Source organism: Rhipicephalus microplus, chromosome X, assembly GCF_043290135.1.
Source record: "Rhipicephalus microplus isolate Deutch F79 chromosome X, USDA_Rmic, whole genome shotgun sequence".
Classification (NCBI taxonomy): domain Eukaryota; kingdom Metazoa; phylum Arthropoda; class Arachnida; order Ixodida; family Ixodidae; genus Rhipicephalus; species Rhipicephalus microplus.
The window spans coordinates 74,094,307-74,114,375 of NC_134710.1; the positions used below are offsets into that span (position 1 = coordinate 74,094,307).

The 20,069-nt window shown below is 47.3% G+C and overlaps 1 protein-coding gene and 22 non-coding genes across 23 annotated transcripts; all 23 read left to right on the top strand.

Moving 5' to 3' along the window:
- The first annotated feature begins 7,155 nt into the window (after nucleotides 1-7,155).
- On the top strand, nucleotides 7,156-7,228 carry TRNAR-ACG (transfer RNA arginine (anticodon ACG)). Its single transcript has one exon. It is a non-coding gene; the product is annotated as a tRNA-Arg (tRNA).
- Nucleotides 7,229-7,998: 770 nt separating this feature from the next.
- On the top strand, nucleotides 7,999-8,071 carry TRNAR-ACG (transfer RNA arginine (anticodon ACG)). Its single transcript has one exon. It is a non-coding gene; the product is annotated as a tRNA-Arg (tRNA).
- A 564-nt stretch (nucleotides 8,072-8,635) lies between these two features.
- On the top strand, nucleotides 8,636-8,708 carry TRNAR-ACG (transfer RNA arginine (anticodon ACG)). Its single transcript has one exon. It is a non-coding gene; the product is annotated as a tRNA-Arg (tRNA).
- Nucleotides 8,709-8,808: 100 nt separating this feature from the next.
- Nucleotides 8,809-8,881, top strand: TRNAR-ACG (transfer RNA arginine (anticodon ACG)). The gene has a single exon. It is a non-coding gene; the product is annotated as a tRNA-Arg (tRNA).
- Nucleotides 8,882-9,327: 446 nt separating this feature from the next.
- On the top strand, nucleotides 9,328-9,400 carry TRNAR-ACG (transfer RNA arginine (anticodon ACG)). The gene has a single exon. It is a non-coding gene; the product is annotated as a tRNA-Arg (tRNA).
- Nucleotides 9,401-9,669: 269 nt separating this feature from the next.
- TRNAR-ACG (transfer RNA arginine (anticodon ACG)) lies at nucleotides 9,670-9,742 on the top strand. The gene has a single exon. It is a non-coding gene; the product is annotated as a tRNA-Arg (tRNA).
- A 273-nt stretch (nucleotides 9,743-10,015) lies between these two features.
- Nucleotides 10,016-10,088, top strand: TRNAR-ACG (transfer RNA arginine (anticodon ACG)). Its single transcript has one exon. It is a non-coding gene; the product is annotated as a tRNA-Arg (tRNA).
- A 273-nt stretch (nucleotides 10,089-10,361) lies between these two features.
- On the top strand, nucleotides 10,362-10,434 carry TRNAR-ACG (transfer RNA arginine (anticodon ACG)). The gene has a single exon. It is a non-coding gene; the product is annotated as a tRNA-Arg (tRNA).
- A 564-nt stretch (nucleotides 10,435-10,998) lies between these two features.
- TRNAR-ACG (transfer RNA arginine (anticodon ACG)) lies at nucleotides 10,999-11,071 on the top strand. Its single transcript has one exon. It is a non-coding gene; the product is annotated as a tRNA-Arg (tRNA).
- Nucleotides 11,072-11,171: 100 nt separating this feature from the next.
- On the top strand, nucleotides 11,172-11,244 carry TRNAR-ACG (transfer RNA arginine (anticodon ACG)). The gene has a single exon. It is a non-coding gene; the product is annotated as a tRNA-Arg (tRNA).
- Nucleotides 11,245-11,517: 273 nt separating this feature from the next.
- TRNAR-ACG (transfer RNA arginine (anticodon ACG)) lies at nucleotides 11,518-11,590 on the top strand. The gene has a single exon. It is a non-coding gene; the product is annotated as a tRNA-Arg (tRNA).
- Nucleotides 11,591-12,036: 446 nt separating this feature from the next.
- On the top strand, nucleotides 12,037-12,109 carry TRNAR-ACG (transfer RNA arginine (anticodon ACG)). The gene has a single exon. It is a non-coding gene; the product is annotated as a tRNA-Arg (tRNA).
- Nucleotides 12,110-12,378: 269 nt separating this feature from the next.
- Nucleotides 12,379-12,451, top strand: TRNAR-ACG (transfer RNA arginine (anticodon ACG)). Its single transcript has one exon. It is a non-coding gene; the product is annotated as a tRNA-Arg (tRNA).
- A 273-nt stretch (nucleotides 12,452-12,724) lies between these two features.
- Nucleotides 12,725-12,797, top strand: TRNAR-ACG (transfer RNA arginine (anticodon ACG)). The gene has a single exon. It is a non-coding gene; the product is annotated as a tRNA-Arg (tRNA).
- Nucleotides 12,798-13,243: 446 nt separating this feature from the next.
- Nucleotides 13,244-13,316, top strand: TRNAR-ACG (transfer RNA arginine (anticodon ACG)). The gene has a single exon. It is a non-coding gene; the product is annotated as a tRNA-Arg (tRNA).
- A 269-nt stretch (nucleotides 13,317-13,585) lies between these two features.
- Nucleotides 13,586-13,658, top strand: TRNAR-ACG (transfer RNA arginine (anticodon ACG)). Its single transcript has one exon. It is a non-coding gene; the product is annotated as a tRNA-Arg (tRNA).
- A 100-nt stretch (nucleotides 13,659-13,758) lies between these two features.
- On the top strand, nucleotides 13,759-13,831 carry TRNAR-ACG (transfer RNA arginine (anticodon ACG)). Its single transcript has one exon. It is a non-coding gene; the product is annotated as a tRNA-Arg (tRNA).
- Nucleotides 13,832-13,927: 96 nt separating this feature from the next.
- TRNAR-ACG (transfer RNA arginine (anticodon ACG)) lies at nucleotides 13,928-14,000 on the top strand. The gene has a single exon. It is a non-coding gene; the product is annotated as a tRNA-Arg (tRNA).
- A 273-nt stretch (nucleotides 14,001-14,273) lies between these two features.
- Nucleotides 14,274-14,346, top strand: TRNAR-ACG (transfer RNA arginine (anticodon ACG)). The gene has a single exon. It is a non-coding gene; the product is annotated as a tRNA-Arg (tRNA).
- A 100-nt stretch (nucleotides 14,347-14,446) lies between these two features.
- On the top strand, nucleotides 14,447-14,519 carry TRNAR-ACG (transfer RNA arginine (anticodon ACG)). The gene has a single exon. It is a non-coding gene; the product is annotated as a tRNA-Arg (tRNA).
- Nucleotides 14,520-14,618: 99 nt separating this feature from the next.
- Nucleotides 14,619-14,691, top strand: TRNAR-ACG (transfer RNA arginine (anticodon ACG)). The gene has a single exon. It is a non-coding gene; the product is annotated as a tRNA-Arg (tRNA).
- A 100-nt stretch (nucleotides 14,692-14,791) lies between these two features.
- On the top strand, nucleotides 14,792-14,868 carry TRNAR-GCG (transfer RNA arginine (anticodon GCG)). The gene has a single exon. It is a non-coding gene; the product is annotated as a tRNA-Arg (tRNA).
- A 324-nt stretch (nucleotides 14,869-15,192) lies between these two features.
- Nucleotides 15,193-17,486, top strand: LOC142776884 (uncharacterized). The gene has a single exon (XM_075881218.1). It carries the CDS (start codon nucleotides 15,193-15,195, stop codon nucleotides 16,456-16,458), a length of 1,266 nt encoding a protein of 421 aa, XP_075737333.1. The 3' UTR covers nucleotides 16,459-17,486.
- The last annotated feature ends 2,583 nt before the right edge of the window (nucleotides 17,487-20,069 follow it).

Genomic DNA, 20,069 nt, shown 5'->3' on the forward strand with positions numbered 1-20,069 from the left:
AGACTCCAGGTTCGAATCTTGGCATGCTCGAACAAATATTTTTCGCAGTTTCTTCGCTCTCGTAAAGTGTTGTGCTAATAAAAGACTTATTTTGTTGTTGGCAACTGTTCCTGTTCAAGCTCGAACGCCGTGTGACTGTGGCGCAACGGATGACGCGTCTGACTACGGATCAGAAGATTCCAGGTTCGAATCCTGGCAGGCTCGAACAAATTTTTTTCGCAGTTTCTTCGCTCTCTTAGAGTGTTGTGCTATTAGATGACTTATTTTATTGTTGGCAACTGTTACTGTTCAAGCTCGAACGCTGTGGGCCTGTGGCGCAACAACGGCGGAGAGCAACTTCCGAGCAGCCTCAGCACTCGTCAGTGTCACAGCCCATATGTGGTTCATTTGATACGCCCCCAACGCCAAAACGTCGTCGAGCGCAGCAAGCTTGGCCAAAGTGTCCCGGTAATCTTCGACGCGGTAAGGCCGGGCTCTCGGATCACCATGCATGAAAACGGTATTCGCAGCGATACGTCCGGAAGGCAGATTTGGCAGAATCACCTGATAATCGTCGGCGCTAGCGCAAAAACCCTCTGCGACCGTATCGCTCGTAAGCCGGAAGTGGAATCTGAGCTATCGCAGCAGCCTTCCCTCCATCCACTAATTTGGGTTTATATGTGAATTTAGAAGTAGGAGTGTCAGTCAGCGCCATCTATAAGCCAAGCGACGAGTGTGAAACACACTTTTATGCACATGTTTGGCGTCACGTAGCACGTGAACTTATTAGGAGCGGGCAGCTGATTAATGGTCCCTCGTATACAACCTAATGACACCAAGACTGCCAGTACGAGACCCTCGTTAATGAATAAGGGGAAGAAGCGTATACCTAAGGGCTCGTTTTTGCGTTTTTTTACACAATATTAATGAGATCTAACAGACAGTAATGCCAAGGAATGTACAGGAGAAGTTATTAGAACCAATGGAATGTAAATAAGAAGAAAGAAATGTGGGTGAAAAAATAACCAGCCGTGAGCAGGAATCTACCCTACGACCTTCGAATAACGTGTTCGATGCTCTAACCACTGAGCTGTCACAGCGGCCTTCACCCACTTTTCTTTCTTCTTATTTACATTCCATTGGTTCTAATAACTTCCCCTGTACATTCCTTGCATTACTGTCTGTTAGATCTCATTATATATATATATATATATATATATATATATATATATATATATATTTATATATTGTAGGCAGGCATTCATTAAGCACATCTACTATCTTTACACATATTCATCATCATGAGTGGTCGTTATCTTTATCTGCTGTGGGGACTTGGCTTGTCTGAGCTCTGTGCCTTGGGCGTGGTCGCTTCATCGTGTCTTCTAGGCCTAATAAAGGTTGCCTTCACCGTTACATAACAAGTGGTGGAGTGTGCCCTACGATCTTCCGTCCTCTCCCAGCCCGATCTGCCTCCTGGAGCTGCGCTCAGGTCGTCGTTTGTGCCAGGTGTCCGGTAACATGCCTCAGGATTAGCCGACCGGCGCTTCTGCGTCGACCTCCACGGCCCCGGCTACCGCGGCCTATCCATGGTGGATTATCACCGCGCACCAGCGTGAGCCGCCCACGTTCGCCGGACTTCGAGGGGAAGTTGTGGAGGATTGGTTGGACCAGTTGAATCGACCGAGTTCCACTAACAACTGGGATGATCCTACCAAGCTTCGCCGTGTTTCCTTTTATCTGACAGGCGTAGCAAAAACATGGTTTTTCAATCATGAAACGGACATTACGGACTGGACACGTTTCAAGCAACCGCTTCGCCAAATTTTCGGCATCCCGGGGTTCGTTCAGTTCTCGCGAACAAGACACTGGATGCTCGCAAGCAACAATGCGGTGAGTTCTACACATCGTACATAGAGGATGTGCTTGCGCTCTGTCACCGTTTCAGCACGTCCATGTCTGAATCAGAGAGAGTTCGTCATCTATTGAAAGGGATCGGCACGGTCGCGTTCAATGCCTTGGTCATTCAAAACCCGACAACAGTCGCTGACGTTGTTGCCACGTGCCAACGCCTAGAGGAACTTGAATCCCAATGGTTACCGCCGGACAGCGCTGAAAACACCACCACGACTGATGCCTCATTGCGGGCCATCATCCGGGCGATTATACGGGAAGAGCTGCAATCTTTCGGCCTCTCAATGACACCGAGTCCACCTGCCCCCTCCAACGCTGTTTTGCGCGACGTTATCAAAAGAGAAGTTGGCCTCAATGACCGGGCCAGAGTATGTAGACTTTCCAGTACCTCGACTCCAGCCGATGTGCGCACAAGTCCTCGCTGGCTCGTCGAACAACCGATGCCCGCACACTCGACGCCTGTCCCGCTGGCTTCGTTGACTCCGAGTGTGACTAGCCAGCCCTTTCACCCACCATGGCGGCCGCATAGTCCGATCTGTTATTACTGCGGCTATCGGGGCCACATTTCATGCGTCTGTCGGAAGCATTAGCAGGATGAGCGTCGTGGATTCGACACCTACGGACGGGATGATGGGACAAGCTGGTACGCTTTCCAACGTCGTCCTTATGATCCGCCGCTACGCCACTCACCGTTTCCAACTGCGACATCTGAGCCAACCAGTTCTTACCGCTCCACTAGACGCCGCTCACCCTCACCCCTCCGCCGTTCCACGTCTCCATTGCGACCTGTCTCGCAATTCACCAACCAACGCCCGGAAAACTAACCTCTGCAGCTTTTGGAGGAAAAGCTGCATCGAACAAAAAGACAGAAATTCCTCCAGTGTGTCCACACTATACGATATCTGTTTTAATAGAAGGTGTGTACGTGGACGCTCTAATAGACACTGGTGCTTGTTTGTCTGTGATTCATCGTTCTTTGTGCTCACGTCTGCGAAAGTCACCACCCCTTATGTTGGACCTACACTGCACGCTGCTCAAAGGGACGCCATTAGACCTGCCGCTATGTGCACCGCTCATGTTTTCATAGCTGGTCTTCTTCATTTTGTGCAATTTGCTGTGCTGAGTTCGTGTGCCCACCAGCTTATATTAGGCTGTGATTTTCTGTCTACGGCGAACGCTTCCATCTGCTGATGAGAAAATGTTGTTCATATGATGGAAACTGACTATGTCCTGTATGTGGATGACAAGCCCGTTCACTTGCTCGCTGCTGAAAATACCGAGCTACCACCTGGTCATCAGCGGATAGTTGCCATCACTTCTAATGTGATCGACTCTGGTGACGTGTTTGTCCAACCATCTGCACGCTGTCTCGCAAGAGATATAGCCCTTGCTTCAGGTCTAGCGCGGTTCCACAATGGCTCCGGACTTCTCTACGCCACAAACCAGACTTCTGAGAAAATTCTCATTTCTAAAGGCACCACAATGGCTTGCGTTTCCGAATTTCAACCTGTCTCTGTTGTCCCGCTTATTCTAGCGTGTTCTGGCCTTCCTTCTATTGGACGTTCATCAAGCGTTTCTGTTCTTGCTGCGACTAGTAGTCCAGAACTGACCTCTTCAGACAGATGAGTTGCTTGCCTTGCTACGAAAGCATAGGAGATTGTTTGATGCCCACTCCTCACCCCTGGGACAGACGTCCATTATTAGGCATCGTATTCAGACCGATGGCACTTCCATCGTACGCCGTCGAACATATCGTGTCTCTTCGTCCAAGCGTGAGATCATTGAACAAAATGTAGCCGATATGCTGCAACGGAACATAACACGTTCTTCCGTGAGTCCTTGGTCATCCCTTGTGTTTTTAGTAAGGAAAAAGATGGCTCCGTGCGATTTTGCGTGGAATACAGAGCACCTAATAAGATTACCCACAAGGATGTTTACCCCATGCCGCGCATAGACGATGCTTTGGATTCACTGCAAGGTGCTGAGTACTTCTCAAGCAAGGTGCTGAGTACTGCAAGGTGCTGAGTACTTCTCTTGAGCAAGACGATTAAAGTGTTAGGCCACGTCGTAAGCAAGGATGGTATTCGTCCCGATCCTGACAAGATTTCCGCTGTCCCATACTTCCCGCGTCCTGAAAAAGCCAAAGATTTGCGCAGTTTCCTCGGCCTCGCTTCTTATTTTCGCCGATTCATTCGAGACTTCGCCTCAATAGCTTCACCATTGCACAAGTTGCTCGGATCAGGCATCACCTTTGTGTGGTCTCCTGAATGTGAAGCGGCGTTTGCCGAACTGAAGTGTGCACTCACATCCGAACCAGTCCTCTGCCATTTGGACGAAACCGCGCCTACGCTCCTGCATACAGACGCTAGTGGTCGAGGCATTGGTGGAATTCTCCAACAGCGAGACAAATCTTCACGTGAGAAAGTCGTCGCATACGCGAGCCGTGCACTGACCCCTGCCGAAAAAAATTATACCATCACCGAACAGGAGTGCCTAGCGGTCGTATGGTCGATACAAAAGTTTCGACCTTATCTCCACGGCCGCCACTTTACTGTGGTTACGGACCATCACGCCTTGTGGTGGCTCTCGACAATCAAGAACTTGTCCAGCCGCCTTGGTCGCTGGATTCTTCGCTTACAAGAATACGACTTCACGATCACATACAAGTCGGGAAACAAGCATCAAGACGCCGACGCACTTTCGCGTTGCCCGCTCTCTTCGGAGCCACTTAACGAACTCGCCACTGCCGCACTCGAGAAGCTTTCGGCCGTCTCTTCTCTACATGTTTCGTCATTAGCTACTGTGGACCCAACTTCTCCAAGCGAGTGTGGTTTGTTCTTGGCTCACCAACGTGCTGACCCTTACTGTCGCCGCATCATGGACCGCCTTGACGGGACTTGCCGGCCCCCTAACGCCCGTCTTCACCGACAGCTGAAGCATTTAAAGCTCAACAATTCGTCTTGTACCGCCATATCTACCACCCTGATGGTCAACGCTGGGTGCCCTTTCTACCTCGCTCTCTTCGGGCTCAAGTCCTCAAGACATATCACGATGGCATGTCTGCTGGACACATGGGCTTGCATAAAACGTATGATTGCATAAGGTGTCACTACTACTGGCCGGGCTTGTCCACCTGTGTCGCGAAGAACCTTGCCTCATGCACCCTTTGTCAGCGTCGCAAGCTACCTACATTAATTCGAAGTGGACAATTACAACCGCTCCCGTGTCCCCTGCAACCATTCGAGGCAGTTGGCATTGACCTGTATGGTCCGCTTACTATGACTCTTCCGGGCAATCGATGGATAGTTACAGCTGTCGACCACCTGACCCGCTACGCCGAAACAGCTCCCGTGCCTTCTGCATCAGCTTCGGAAGTGGCCGACTTCATCCTTCGAGCAATAATCCTTCCTGAGCGACCGTCGAAGAGTATTTCTTTCAGAACTCGTCGAAGAAGCGCTCAAGGCATCCGGCACTACACACAAAAGAAGCTCCAGTTACCATCCTGAGACGAACGGCCTGACTGAGCGCTTTCATCGTACACTGTCACATATGATAGCGATGTATATCAAACCCGACCACAGAAACTGGGACACAATTTTGCCATTTGTCACTTTTGCGTATGATACCTCTGTACAGCGCACAACCGGTTTCTCGCCGTTCTACCTCGTCCATGGTCGCTTCCCTCCTTCTTTCCTCAATGTTTCGTTCTTCTCTGCGCCTGTCAAACCATGTTCATGTTCAAGTGAAGAATACGTGTCTCGTCTACTTCATTGCCGCCAGCTGGCTCGCGTCAACACTGAAGCCAAGCAACAGGATCGCAAGCTTGAATATGATGCCTTTCATCGTGCCGTCTCTTTCAGCCCTGGTGACGAAGTCCTTCTTCTTACACCCATTCGCACTCCAGGACTGTGCGAGAAGTTTCAATTACGTTTTATTGGCCCCTGCACTGTCTTGGAGCAAACGTCTCCTATGAATTATCGCGTGGCACCCGTTCTTCTTCCGACGGACTGCCGCTACAGGGCAGCAGAAATAGTCCACGTACCTCATATGAAGCCTTTCATACGGCGTTCATCTTCGCTTTAAACTGCGGCCAAGAACTGCGGCCAGGATGACCGGTATCACGTGGGGGGGAAGTTAGTGTAGGCATTCATTAAGCACATCTACTTTCTTTACACATATTCATCATCATGAGTGGTCGTCATCTTCATCTGCTGTGGGGACTTGGCTAGTCTGAGCTCTGTGTCTTGGGCGTGGTCGCTTCATCGTGTCTTCTGGGCCTAATAAAGGTTGCCTTCAACGTTACATCACAATCTAAATATATATATATATATATAAATATATATATATATAAATAAATAAATAAATAAATAAATATATATATATATATATATATATATATATATATATATATATATATATATATATATATATATATATATATATATATATATATATATATATATATATATATATATATATATATATATATATATATAGTGTCTCTGTGTGTGTGTGTGTGTGTGTGCGTGCGTGCTCGAAAAAACTGTTGACAACGAATGAATGGCACATGCCCAACTTCCAACAGTCGGGGGCTGTGGCAACACAGATACGAAGATTCCAGGTTCGAATCCTGGCAAGCTCGAGCGTTTTTTGCAGTTCTTTCGCTCTTTTTGAGTGTTGCGCTATAAGAAGACATATCTCACAGTTGGCAACTGTTCCTGTCCAGGCTCGAGCACCACGGGCCTGTGGCGCAACGAATAACGCGTCTGACTACGGATCAGAAGATTCCCGGTTCGAATCCTGGCAGGCTCGAGCATTTTCTTTTTGTAGTTTCTTCGCTGTCTTAGAGTATTGTGCTATTAGAAGACTTATTTTGACTTTGGCAACTGCTTCTGTTCAAGCTCGAACACCGTGGGCCTGTGGCGCAACGAGTAACGCGTCTGACTACGGGTCAGAAGATTCTAGGTTCGAGCCCTGGCAGGTTCGAACAAAGATTTTTCGCAGTTTCTTCGCTCTCTTAGATTGTTGTGCTATTAGAAGACTTATTTTATTGTTGGCAACTGCTTCTGTTCAAACACGAACGCCGTGGGCCTGTGGCACAACGAATAACGCGTCCGACTACGGAATAGAAGATTACAGGTTTGAATCCTCGCAGGCTCGAGCACTTTGTTTTTCGCAGTTTCTTCGTCCTCTTTGAGTACTGCGCTATTATAAGACTTATTTTCTTGTTGGCAACTGTTCGGGTTCAAGCTCGAACGCCGTGGGCCTGTGGCGCAACAAATAACGCGTCTGACTACGGATCAGAAGATTCCAGGTTCGAATCCTGGCAGGCTCGAACAAATTTTTTTCGCAGTTTCTTCGCTATCTTAGAGTGTTTTGCTACAAGAAGATTGTTTTATTGTTCGCAACAGCTTCTGTTCGAGCTCGAACACCGTGGGCCTGTGGCGCAACGGATAACGCGTCTGACTACGGATCAGAAGATTCCATGCTCGAGCAGATTCTTTTGTTAGTTTTTTCGCTCTTTTTGATTGTTGCGCTATAAGAAGACCTACCTCATAGTTGGCAACTGTTCCTTTTCAAGCTCGAACACCGTGGGCGCAACGGATAATGCGTCTGACCATGGATCAGAAGATATCTTGTAGGAATCCTGGCAGGCTCGAGCACGTTTTTTTGTAGATTCTTCGCTCTCTTTGAGTGTTGCGCTATAAGAAGACTTATCTCATGGTTGGCAACTGTTCCTGTTCAAGCTCAAACACCGTGGGCCTGTGGCGCAACGGATAACACGTCTTACTATGGATCAGAAGATTCCAGGTTCGAATCCTGGCAGCCTCGAGCATTTTCTTTTAGTAGTTTTTCGCTCTTTTTAAGTGTTGCGCTATAAGAAGACCCATCTTACAGTTGACAACTGTTACTGTCCAGGCACTAGCACCGCGGGCCTTTGGCGCAACGGGTAACGCGTCTGACTACGGATCAGAAGATTCCAGGTTCGAATCCTGGAAGACTGGAACATTTTCTTTTTGCAATTTTTCCCTCTTTTTCAGGTTTGTGCTATAAGAAGACCTATCTTATAGATGGCAACTGTTCCTGTCCATGCTCCAGCATTGCGGGCCTGTGGCGCAACGGATAACGCGTCTGACTACGGATCAGGAGATTCCAGTTTCGAATCCTGGCAGGCTCGAGCATTTTCTTTTTGTAGTTTCTTCTCTCTATTTGAGTGTTGCGTTATAAGAAGACCTATCTCATAGTTGGCAACTGTTACTCTTCAAGCTCAAACACCGTGGGCCTGTGGCGCAACGGATAACGAATCCTGGCAGGCTCAAGCATGTTTTTTTGAAGTTTCTTCGCTCTCTTTGAGTGTTGCGCTATAAGACGACCTATCTTATAGTTGGCAACTGCTCCTGTCCAGGATCGAGCACCGCGGGCCTGTGGTGCAACGGATAACGCGTCTGACTACGGATCAGAAGTTTCCAGGTTCGAGCATATTCTTATTTTAGGTGTTTCGCTCTTTTTGAGTGTTGCGCTATAAGAAGACCTACCTCATAGTTGGTAAATGTTCCTTTTCAAGCTCGAATACCGTGGGCGCAACGGATAATGCGTCTGACCATGGATCAGAAGATTCCTTGTAAGAATCCTGGCAGGGTCGAGCATGTTTTTTGTAGTTTCTTCGCTCTTTTTGAGTGTTGAGCTATAAGAAGACCTATCTCAAGGCTGGCAACTGTTACTGTCCAGGCTCTAGCACCGCGGGCCTTTGGCGCAACGGATAACGCGTCTGACTACGGATCAGAAGATTCCAGGTTCGAATCCTGGCAGGCTCGAACATTTTCTTTTTGTAATTTTTTCCTTTTTTTGGGTGTTGTGCTAGAAGAAGACCTATCCTATAGTTGGCAACTGTTCCTGCCTAGGCTCGAGCACCGCGGGCCTGTGGCGCAACGGATAACGCGTCTGACTACGGATCAGAAGATTCCAGGTTCGAATCCTGGCAGGCTCGAACATTTTCTTTTTGTAATTTTTCCCTCTTTTTGAGTGTTGAGCTATAAGAAGACCTATCTCAAGGCTGGCAACTGTTCCTGTGCAAACTCAAACACCGTGGGCCTGTGGTGCAACGGATAACGCGTCTTACTATGGATCAGAAGATTCCAGGTTCGATTCCTGGCAGCCTTGAGCATTTTGTTTTTGTAGTTTTTCGCTCTTTTTGAGTGTTGCGCTATAAGAAGAACCATCTTATATTTGGCAACTGTTCCTGCCTAGGCTCGAGCACCGCGGGCCTGTGGTGCAAGAGATAACGCGTCTGACTAGGGATCAGAAGATTCCAGGTTCGAATCCTTGCAAGCTCGAACATTTTCTTTTTGTAATTTTTCCCTCTTTTTGGGTGTTGTGCTAGAAGAAGACCTATCTTATAGTTGACAACTGTTACTGTCCAGGCTCTAGCACCGCGGGCCTGTGGCGCAACGGGTAACGCGTCTGACTACGGATCAGAAGATTCCAGATTCGAATCCTGGCAGGCTCGAACATTTTCTTTTTGTAATTTTTCCCTCTTTTTCAGGTTTGTGCTATAAGAAGACCTATCTTATAGTAACTGTTCCTGTCCATGCTCCAGCACCGCGGGCCTGTGGCGCAACAGATAACGCGTCTGACTACGGATCAGAAGATTTCAGGTTCGAATCCTGGCAGGCTCGAGCATTTACTTTTTGTATATTTTCGCTCTTTTTGAGTGTTGAGCTATAAGAAGCCCTATGCTATAGTTGGCAATTGTTCCTGCCTAGGCTCGAGCACCGCGGGCCTGTGGCGCAACGGATAACGCGTCTGACTACGGATCAGAAGATTCCAGGTTCGAATCCTGGCAGGCTCGAGCATTTACTTTTTGTATATTTTCGCTCTTTTTGAGTGTTGAGCTATAAGAAGCCCTATGCTATAGTTGGCAACTGTTCCTGCCTAGGCTCGAGCACCGCGGGCCTGTGGCGCAAGAGATAACGCGTCTGACTACGGATCAGAAGATTCCAGGTTCGAATCCTTGCAAGCTCGAACATTTTCTTTTTGTAATTTTACCCTCTTTTTGGGTGTTGTGCTAGATGAAGACCTATCTTATAGTTGACAACTGTTACTGTCCAGGCTCTAGCACCGCGGGCCTGTGGCGCAACGGATAACGCGTCTGACTACGGATCAGAAGATTCCAGGTTCGAATCCTGGCAGGCTCGAGCATTTTCTTTTAGTAGTTTTTCGCTCTTTTTAAGTGTTGCGCTATAAGAAGACCCATCTTACAGTTGACAACTGTTACTGTCCAGGCACTAGCACCGCGGGCCTTTGGCGCAACGGGTAACGCGTCTGACTACGGATCAGAAGATTCCAGGTTCGAATCCTGGAAGACTGGAACATTTTCTTTTTGCAATTTTTCCCTCTTTTTCAGGTTTGTGCTATAAGAAGACCTATCTTATAGATGGCAACTGTTCCTGTCCATGCTCCAGCATTGCGGGCCTGTGGCGCAACGGATAACGCGTCTGACTACGGATCAGGAGATTCCAGTTTCGAATCCTGGCAGGCTCGAGCATTTTCTTTTTGTAGTTTCTTCTCTCTATTTGAGTGTTGCGTTATAAGAAGACCTATCTCATAGTTGGCAACTGTTACTCTTCAAGCTCAAACACCGTGGGCCTGTGGCGCAACGGATAACGAATCCTGGCAGGCTCAAGCATGTTTTTTTGAAGTTTCTTCGCTCTCTTTGAGTGTTGCGCTATAAGACGACCTATCTTATAGTTGGCAACTGCTCCTGTCCAGGATCGAGCACCGCGGGCCTGTGGTGCAACGGATAACGCGTCTGACTACGGATCAGAAGTTTCCAGGTTCGAGCATATTCTTATTTTAGGTGTTTCGCTCTTTTTGAGTGTTGCGCTATAAGAAGACCTACCTCATAGTTGGTAAATGTTCCTTTTCAAGCTCGAATACCGTGGGCGCAACGGATAATGCGTCTGACCATGGATCAGAAGATTCCTTGTAAGAATCCTGGCAGGGTCGAGCATGTTTTTTGTAGTTTCTTCGCTCTTTTTGAGTGTTGAGCTATAAGAAGACCTATCTCAAGGCTGGCAACTGTTACTGTCCAGGCTCTAGCACCGCGGGCCTTTGGCGCAACGGATAACGCGTCTGACTACGGATCAGAAGATTCCAGGTTCGAATCCTGGCAGGCTCGAACATTTTCTTTTTGTAATTTTTTCCTTTTTTTGGGTGTTGTGCTAGAAGAAGACCTATCCTATAGTTGGCAACTGTTCCTGCCTAGGCTCGAGCACCGCGGGCCTGTGGCGCAACGGATAACGCGTCTGACTACGGATCAGAAGATTCCAGGTTCGAATCCTGGCAGGCTCGAACATTTTCTTTTTGTAATTTTTCCCTCTTTTTGAGTGTTGTGCTATAAGAAGACCTATCTTATAGTTGGCAACTGTTACTGTCCAGGCTCTAGCACCGTGGGCCTGTGGCGCGACGGATAACGCGTCTGACTACGGATCAGAAGATTCATGGTTCGAATCATGGCAGGCTCGAGGGTTTTCTTTTTGAAGTTTTTCGCTATTTTTGAGTGTTGAGCTATAGGAAGCCCTATCCTATAGTTGGCAACTGTTCCTGCCTAGGCTCGAGCACCGCGGGCCTGTGGCGCAACGGATAACGCGTCTGACTACGGATCAGAAGATTCCAGGTTCGAATCCTGGCAGGCTCGAACATTTTCTTTTTGTAATTTTTCCCTCTTTTTGAGTGTTGAGCTATAAGAAGACCTATCTCAAGGCTGGCAACTGTTCCTGTGCAAACTCAAACACCGTGGGCCTGTGGTGCAACGGATAACGCGTCTTACTATGGATCAGAAGATTCCAGGTTCGATTCCTGGCAGCCTTGAGCATTTTGTTTTTGTAGTTTTTCGCTCTTTTTGAGTGTTGCGCTATAAGAAGAACCATCTTATATTTGGCAACTGTTCCTGCCTAGGCTCGAGCACCGCGGGCCTGTGGTGCAAGAGATAACGCGTCTGACTAGGGATCAGAAGATTCCAGGTTCGAATCCTTGCAAGCTCGAACATTTTCTTTTTGTAATTTTTCCCTCTTTTTGGGTGTTGTGCTAGAAGAAGACCTATCTTATAGTTGACAACTGTTACTGTCCAGGCTCTAGCACCGCGGGCCTGTGGCGCAACGGGTAACGCGTCTGACTACGGATCAGAAGATTCCAGATTCGAATCCTGGCAGGCTCGAACATTTTCTTTTTGTAATTTTTCCCTCTTTTTCAGGTTTGTGCTATAAGAAGACCTATCTTATAGTAACTGTTCCTGTCCATGCTCCAGCACCGCGGGCCTGTGGCGCAACAGATAACGCGTCTGACTACGGATCAGAAGATTTCAGGTTCGAATCCTGGCAGGCTCGAGCATTTACTTTTTGTATATTTTCGCTCTTTTTGAGTGTTGAGCTATAAGAAGCCCTATGCTATAGTTGGCAATTGTTCCTGCCTAGGCTCGAGCACCGCGGGCCTGTGGCGCAACGGATAACGCGTCTGACTACGGATCAGAAGATTTCAGGTTCGAATCCTGGCAGGCTCGAGCATTTACTTTTTGTATATTTTCGCTCTTTTTGAGTGTTGAGCTATAAGAAGCCCTATGCTATAGTTGGCAACTGTTCCTGCCTAGGCTCGAGCACCGCGGGCCTGTGGCGCAAGAGATAACGCGTCTGACTACGGATCAGAAGATTCCAGGTTCGAATCCTTGCAAGCTCGAACATTTTCTTTTTGTAATTTTACCCTCTTTTTGGGTGTTGTGCTAGACGAAGACCTATCTTATAGTTGACAACTGTTACTGTCCAGGCTCTAGCACCGCGGGCCTGTGGCGCAACGGATAACGCGTCTGACTACGGATCAGAAGATTCCAGGTTCGAATCCTGGCAGGCTCGAACATTTTCTTTTTGTAATTTTTCCCTCTTTTTGAGTGTTGAGCTATAAGAAGACCTATCTCAAGGCTGGCAACTGTTCCTGTGCAAACACAAACACCGTGGGCCTGTGGTGCAACGGATAACGCGTCTTACTATGGATCAGAAGATTCCAGGTTCGATTCCTGGCAGCCTTGAGCATTTTCTTTTTGTAGTTTTTCGCTCTTTTTGAGTGTTGCGCTATAAGAAGAACCATCTTATATTTGGCAATTGTTCCTGTCTATGCTCGAGGACTGCGGGCCTGTGGCGCAATGGATAACGCGTCTGACTACGGATCAGGAGATTCCAGGTTCGAATCCTTGCAAGCTCGAACATTTTCTTTTTGTAATTTTTCCCTCTTTTTGGGTGTTGTGCTAGAAGAAGACCTATCTTATAGTTGACAACTGTTAGTGTCCAGGCTCTAGCACCGCGGGCCTGTGGCGCAACGGGTAACGCGTCTGACTACGGATCAGAAGATTCCAGGTTCGAATCCTGGCAGGCTCGAACATTTTCTTTTTGTAATTTTTCCCTCTTTTTCAGGTTTGTGCTATAAGAAGACCTATCTTATAGTAACTGTTCCTGTCCATGCTCCAGCACCGCGGGCCTGTGGCGCAACGGATAACGCGTCTGACTACGGATCAGAAGATTCCAGGTTCGAATCCTTGCAAGCTCGAACATTTTCTTTTTGTAATTTTTCCCTCTTTTTGGGTGTTGTGCTAGAAGAAGACCTATCTTATAGTTGACAACTGTTACTGTCCAGGCTCTAGCACCGCGGGCCTGTGGCGCAACGGATAACGCGTCTGACTACGGATCAGAAGATTCCAGGTTCGAATCCTGGCAGGCTCGAACATTTTCTTTTTGTAATTTTTTCCTCTTTTTGGGTGTTGTGCTAGAAGAAGACCTATCTTATAGTTGACAACTGTTACTGTCCAGGCTCTAGCACCGCGGGCCTGTGGCGCAACGGATAACGCGTCTGACTACGGATCAGAAGATTCCAGGTTCGAATCCTGGCAGGCTCGAACATTTTCTTTTTGTAATTTTTCCCTCTTTTTCAGGTTTGTGCTATAAGAAGACCTATCTTATAGTAACTGTTCCTGTCCATGCTCCAGCACCGCGGGCCTGTGGCGCAACGGATAACGCGTCTGACTACGGATCAGAAGATTCCAGGTTCGAATCCTGGCAGGCTCGAGCATTTACTTTTTGTATATTTTCGCTCTTTTTGAGTGTTGAGCTATAAGAAGCCCTATGCTATAGTTGGCAACTGTTCCTGCCTAGGCTCGAGCACCGCGGGCCTGTGGCGCAAGAGATAACGCGTCTGACTACGGATCAGAAGATTCCAGGTTCGAATCCTTGCAAGCTCGAACATTTTCTTTTTGTAATTTTTCCCTCTTTTTGGGTGTTGTGCTAGAAGAAGACCTATCTTATAGTTGACAACTGTTACTGTCCAGGCTTTAGCGCCGCGGGCGTGTGGCGCAACGGATAACGCGTCTGACTACGGATCAGAAGATTCCAGGTTCGAATCCTGGCAGGCTCGAACATTTTATTTTTGTAATTTTTTCCTCTTTTTGGGTGTTGTGCTAGAAGAAGACCTATCTTATAGTTGACAACTGTTACTGTCCAGGCTCTAGCACCGCGGGCCTGTGGCGCAACGGATAACGCGTCTGACTACGGATCAGAAGATTCCAGGTTCGAATCCTGGCAGGCTCGAACATTTTCTTTTTGTAATTTTTTCCTTTTTTGGGTGTTGTGCTAGAAGAAGACCTATCCTATAGTTGGCAACTGTTCCTGCCTAGGCTCGAGCACCGCGGGCCTGTGGCGCAACGGATAACGCGTCTGACTACGGATCAGAAGATTCCAGGTTCGAATCCTGGCTGGCTCGAACATTTTCTTTTTGTAATTTTTCCCTCTTTTTGAGTGTTGTGCTATAAGAAGACCAATCCTATAGTTGGCAACTGTTCCTGCCTAGGCTCGAGCACCGCGGGCCTGTGGCGCAACGGATAACGCGTCTGACTGCGGATCAGAAGATTCCAGGTTCGAATCCTGGCAGGCTGGAACATTTTCTTTTTGTAATTTTTCCCTCTTTTTGAGTGTTGAGCTATAAGAAGACCTATCTCAAGGCTGGCAACTGTTCCTGTGCAAACTCAAACACCGTAGGCCTGTGGTGCAACGGATAACGCGTCTTACTATGGATCAGAAGATTCCAGGTTCGAATCCTGGCAGGCTCGAACATTTTCTTTTTGTAATTTTTTTTCTTTTTTGGGTGTTGTGCTAGAAGAAGACCTATCCTATAGTTGACAACTGTTACTGTCCAGGCTCGAGCACCACGGGTCTGTGGCGCAAGATTCCACTTCCGGCCACCGTAGTGTACGGACGTGGCGGCATGAGCTCCGGCGATATCGGAGCGGCATCAACGGCCCAGCTCGGTCGCGGTACCAGGAACATGGACGAATCGTCACAGGATTATCAGATTATTTTGCCCCGACTGCCATCAAATGATTCAACGCTGCATACTGTCTTTTTGCACGCTGATATCAAGGCGCGGCCGTATCGCGTTGAGGATTTCAGGGACGCTCTTATTCGTTTGGCTTTGCTTCCCGAGGTTGCTGCCTTGGGGGCGTACCAAATGAATCATGTTTGGGCCATCACTTTCAAGGACGAGGAGGGCAAGAAGAGAATACTCGCTGCTGGGGACATTGTGGTGAAGAACCAGCGCTGTGTCACTATCGACCCTAACCACCAGGATACGAAGCTGAAGATACACTGGCTACTGTTTAACGTTCCTGACGACGAGGTGAGGGCAGCGTTGGCTCCTTATGGCAAGGTGAACGAAATAGTGCGAGAGCGCTGGCGCGTGTACGGATGCACCGACAAAGGCTCTTCGACGCGAGTGGTGAGCATCAGGCTCAAAGCTGGCCTCACGGTGGATGACCTCCCACATCAGTTGCGGATTGCCGGAGACCTCACGCTAGTTGTCGTCGCGGGAAGAGCACCGTTATGCCTGCGTTGCCGCGGAACAGGTCATATTAGGAGGGATTGCCGAGCCCCACGTTGTACAGTGTGTCGGCGTTTTGGGCATAATGAGAGCGGCTGTATGAGAACATATGCAAGTGTAGCAGGGCCCGCGGGAGGCGAAGAACTTTCCGAGCATCACATGGACGAGGCTGAAGCAGAAGAGCTGATAGGGGCGCGTCGGGAGGAACCGAAACCCAAGTTGACGCCCCTTACGCCACGCCCCACAGGTGCTGAGACGACGTCTAACAAAGACAAGGGTTCTACAAAAGACGTGCAATCCACGAGGAACACACAAGATATAACGGCGCTTGCAGCACAGGAAGAAATGTCGGAAAACATGGACACGTCAAATACATGTAAAAGGCCCAGGGAAGAGGCGGAAGGCAAGAAGGCTGCTACAACGAAAGAAGTGGAGGAACCACCGGCCAAGGCGATGAACGTGCGCCGTAGACCGGCACCTAACATCCTCAGCGAACGTCGAATAGCCGAGAACCTCCCACCAACCCAGGTGCAACAGACACAACTGCCGCAGCAGCAACCAGTGCCGAATCAGCAGGCATTGCATCAGCGACTGACAGATCAACAACAGAAGGGGCCTTCAGCGGGGCCCCCTTCAGATCAAAAGCCCCCGTAAGGTGGGGGTCTGGATTAAGTGACACAAGTATTGACCCGGCGGAAGCACCAACAAATGGAGCGCAGTGGTGAAGTGTGCATAATGTGCTGCGTGAAACGTGCGCGGCGCTCTACTTTTGTGATCAAAAGAAAGGGGACCTATCAGACCATATCGAACCTTGGACCTGATGGTGATAAAGGAGTATCAGAGGTGAGAACCATGTGGCCGGGACGGCCATTCACGTCCTAATGGCTATGAGCGTCGAAGCAGAATTGAGAGTTGCGACTCTCAATGTCAGGGGACTTGCCGCTCGACGAAGGCAGTATCAATTAAGTCGTTTGATGCTGGAACGTGATCTCGATGTTATTGCCATTCAGGAAACAAAAGTTGAAGGGCAAGATCAGACTGACCGAATGGTGTCCCCTTTTAGAGCCCGGTACGATGTGTGTGTGTCTCATGCCGTTGGAATGTCGGCGGGTTGTGCACTGTTCCTTAAAAATTCTATTGGTATAGTTGAGGAGACTGTAACTGTGTCTAGTACTGGGAGATTCATAGTTTGCGATTTTACATATAATAATAAAAAATGGCGAGTTGTCTGTGTTTACGCACCGAACAAAGAAGTTGAACGTAAATTATTGTTTGAGAATTTACAGACTTTTCTTAGCTGTGGCAGGATTGTCATTATGCTCGGCGACTTTAATTGTGTTTGCAACCCTCAGGACAGAGCAAAAAAAGCAGCCATAAAAGACCAAAGTGCAACGCTACTCTGCACTATTGTACAAGATTGTCATCTCGAAGATGTTGGTGATGTGCTCTCTGCAGAAGAGCACTTCACACACTTTCAGAACGAAAGCCATGCGAGGCTAGACAGAGCCTATGTGTCAGTAGAGTTAATGCGAGTATGTTCGAATTATGAAGTAAAAAGTGTGTCTTTCAGTGACCACAGTTTAGTAATGTTCACTATAGGGTATAAACAGAAGAAGACACGCTTTAACTGGGATGTGTGGAAATTAAACGACTTATTATTAAAAGATGAATTGTTCGTTGAAGCCGTGCAGGATTCCATTAACAAAATGTTAGCTGAGCCTCAAGCGAACGTGATTGAAGCCTGGGAGCGTTTTAAGGAGGTGACAAAGATGAAAGCCATAGAAAGATCCGGTGTGTTACATAGAGCCAAAAAGGAAAAAGAAAAAGATTTGCAATGTCAGTTAGACTTCGCATTGAGTCTAGAAAGTAAAATGCCAGGAAAGTACACAAAAGAAATAAGGCAGTTGAAAAAACCAATTGGAGGCAATTGACATTGAAAAATATAGAGGGGCGGTGATAAGGGCACGTGCAGAAAAATTATCTCTCGGCGAAACACCAACAAAGCGTGCACTTGGGGATGAAAAAAGATACGCCAAGCGAAATGAAATCAAAGCGATTGCAACTGATAGCGGTATTGTACGTGAAGCGACAGCAATTGAGCAAGTATTTGTCGAATATTTCCGAGGCATACTTGGCCGAAAAGTGAAGGCAGAGGAAGGGTTTGAGGCTCAGTTTCTGCATTTGATACCAAAGCTCTCTGATAACGAGAGAGAGCAGCTGGAGATAGCGATTGAAGTGTCCGAAATAGAAAAGGCTATTGATGACCTAGCGGCTGGCAAAGCACCGGGACCTGATGGATTTGGTGCCGCATTGTACAAGACTTTTAAAGGTGTTATTCCTGTTGCCTTACATCGTGTCTTCACGGAGGCTATAAGATTAAAGGTTCTGCCCGGCTCATTTAAAAAGACGCACGTAATACTCATACCGAAAACTGACGACCCCAAAAAATTATTGTCCGTCAAGTCGTACCGACCAATCAGTTTAGCCAACACAGACTATAAAGTGTTTATGAAGGTTCTTGCAGGCAGGTTGCAAAGGATGATGAAAATACTAGTTGGACCACACCAGACTTGTGGTATAAAAGGACGCACAATAAATACAAATGTTCATGTAGCGAGAAGCGTGCTGGAGAGCTGCGATGTGTTTGGTGGCAAGGTTGCAATGTTGCAATTAGATCTGGAAAAAGCCTTTGACCGTGTAAATCATGATATCCTTTTTTTGATATTAGAATATGTTAATGTAGGGTCTGTCATTTTGGAAGGGGTAAAAATGGCCTATAGAGAGTGCTTTACGAGTACTGTAATTAATGGGCGACTTACTGAAAGCTTTCAAGTGACAAACGGTGTGCGGCAAGGTGATCCCATTTCGGCTTTATTATTTGCAATATATATGGAACCTTTCTGCATGAAGATTATTAGCAATGAAACAATAAAAGGGTATCAGCTAATGAACAGTGAAGTTAAAATGCTAACATATGCTGACGATATCGCCGTGTTTTGTAGCGATAAGGAAAGTGTCAGTGAAGTGATACGTCATGTGGCCTATTTTTGCAAGATGACAGGCAGTGCAGTAAACTGGGACAAATGCCTAGGCTTGTGGCATGGTTCTTGGGAGACCACCCCACAAAACTTTGCAAATATGAACTGGTCACTTGTACCGACGAAGTATCTCGGAGTACCCCTCCAGCATTATAAAAACACGGATGATTACTGGAAAGAGATATGTGAGAGCACTCGTGAGAAGACAAGAAACTGGGGTGGTAGGGAACTTTCTATGTTTTCTAGAGCGACTGCATGCAATTGGTTCATTGTTTGCAAAGTATGGTATGTTCTGCAGTTCCTATTTATGTCAAGAGCAAATGTGCAGAAATTGCATCGAGTCTTAGCTGTGTTTGTTTGGGGGTCGGTTTGGGAGCGTACGAGTCGAACAAACTTATTTCATTCACTAAGAAATGGTGGTTTAGGATTGGCTCACCTCTTCCTCAAGCAAATTGTGTCTAGATATATTTTTTTACGCGACCAATGTAATCCGTTTGTGAGAACATTTCTACAAATTGTACTTTCTAATAAGATTCCTGATTATGTGGTATCAAGTATGCCTGTGAAATGTAACCTACGCGGATATTTAAGAGAAGTTATAATGGCATATGAAATACTGAAAGTGAGATTTTCAATGGAATATTTATCTGTTGTAAAGAGAAAACGTCTTTACAGAGATTTACGTGACGTAATGCTGCCTCAGCCTATCTACAGATCAGTATACCAGGTTGGTGCTGAACGTGACGTATTGAAGAGAGTGAAAATGATGACCGTACGCGCAAGTGCAAAGACATTTTTTTTTCAGCTGCACAGCGGAACATTGCCCGTAAAACCATGGTTACAAGAAAAGGGTTTCTTTGTTCCGTGGTCGATGGACTGCCTTATCTGTAAGAAACCCGAGACTGTCAACCACATTTTTCTTGATTGCTGGGATGCTGTTTTTCTGTGGGACATTCTGCAGCGTACTTTGAAAAAGGACTTGCCTATCACACCACACGGTATTAGATTCTTGGCTGTAGAAAATGAGGATGGTGTGCCTTATGATATGTTTATGTTGCTTGTGCTTCACAGCGTGTGGCGAACTAGAATGGCAGTAAGACACGTAGATAAAGATGCCCGATGTGCGCATGAATACTTCACGGAAAGTATTGTATACATAAGAGACGTGTTATCTTCCAGAGAAGAAAGACCCGAATGGGTGTCGTTGTTGAACGTGTTGGCTACAAT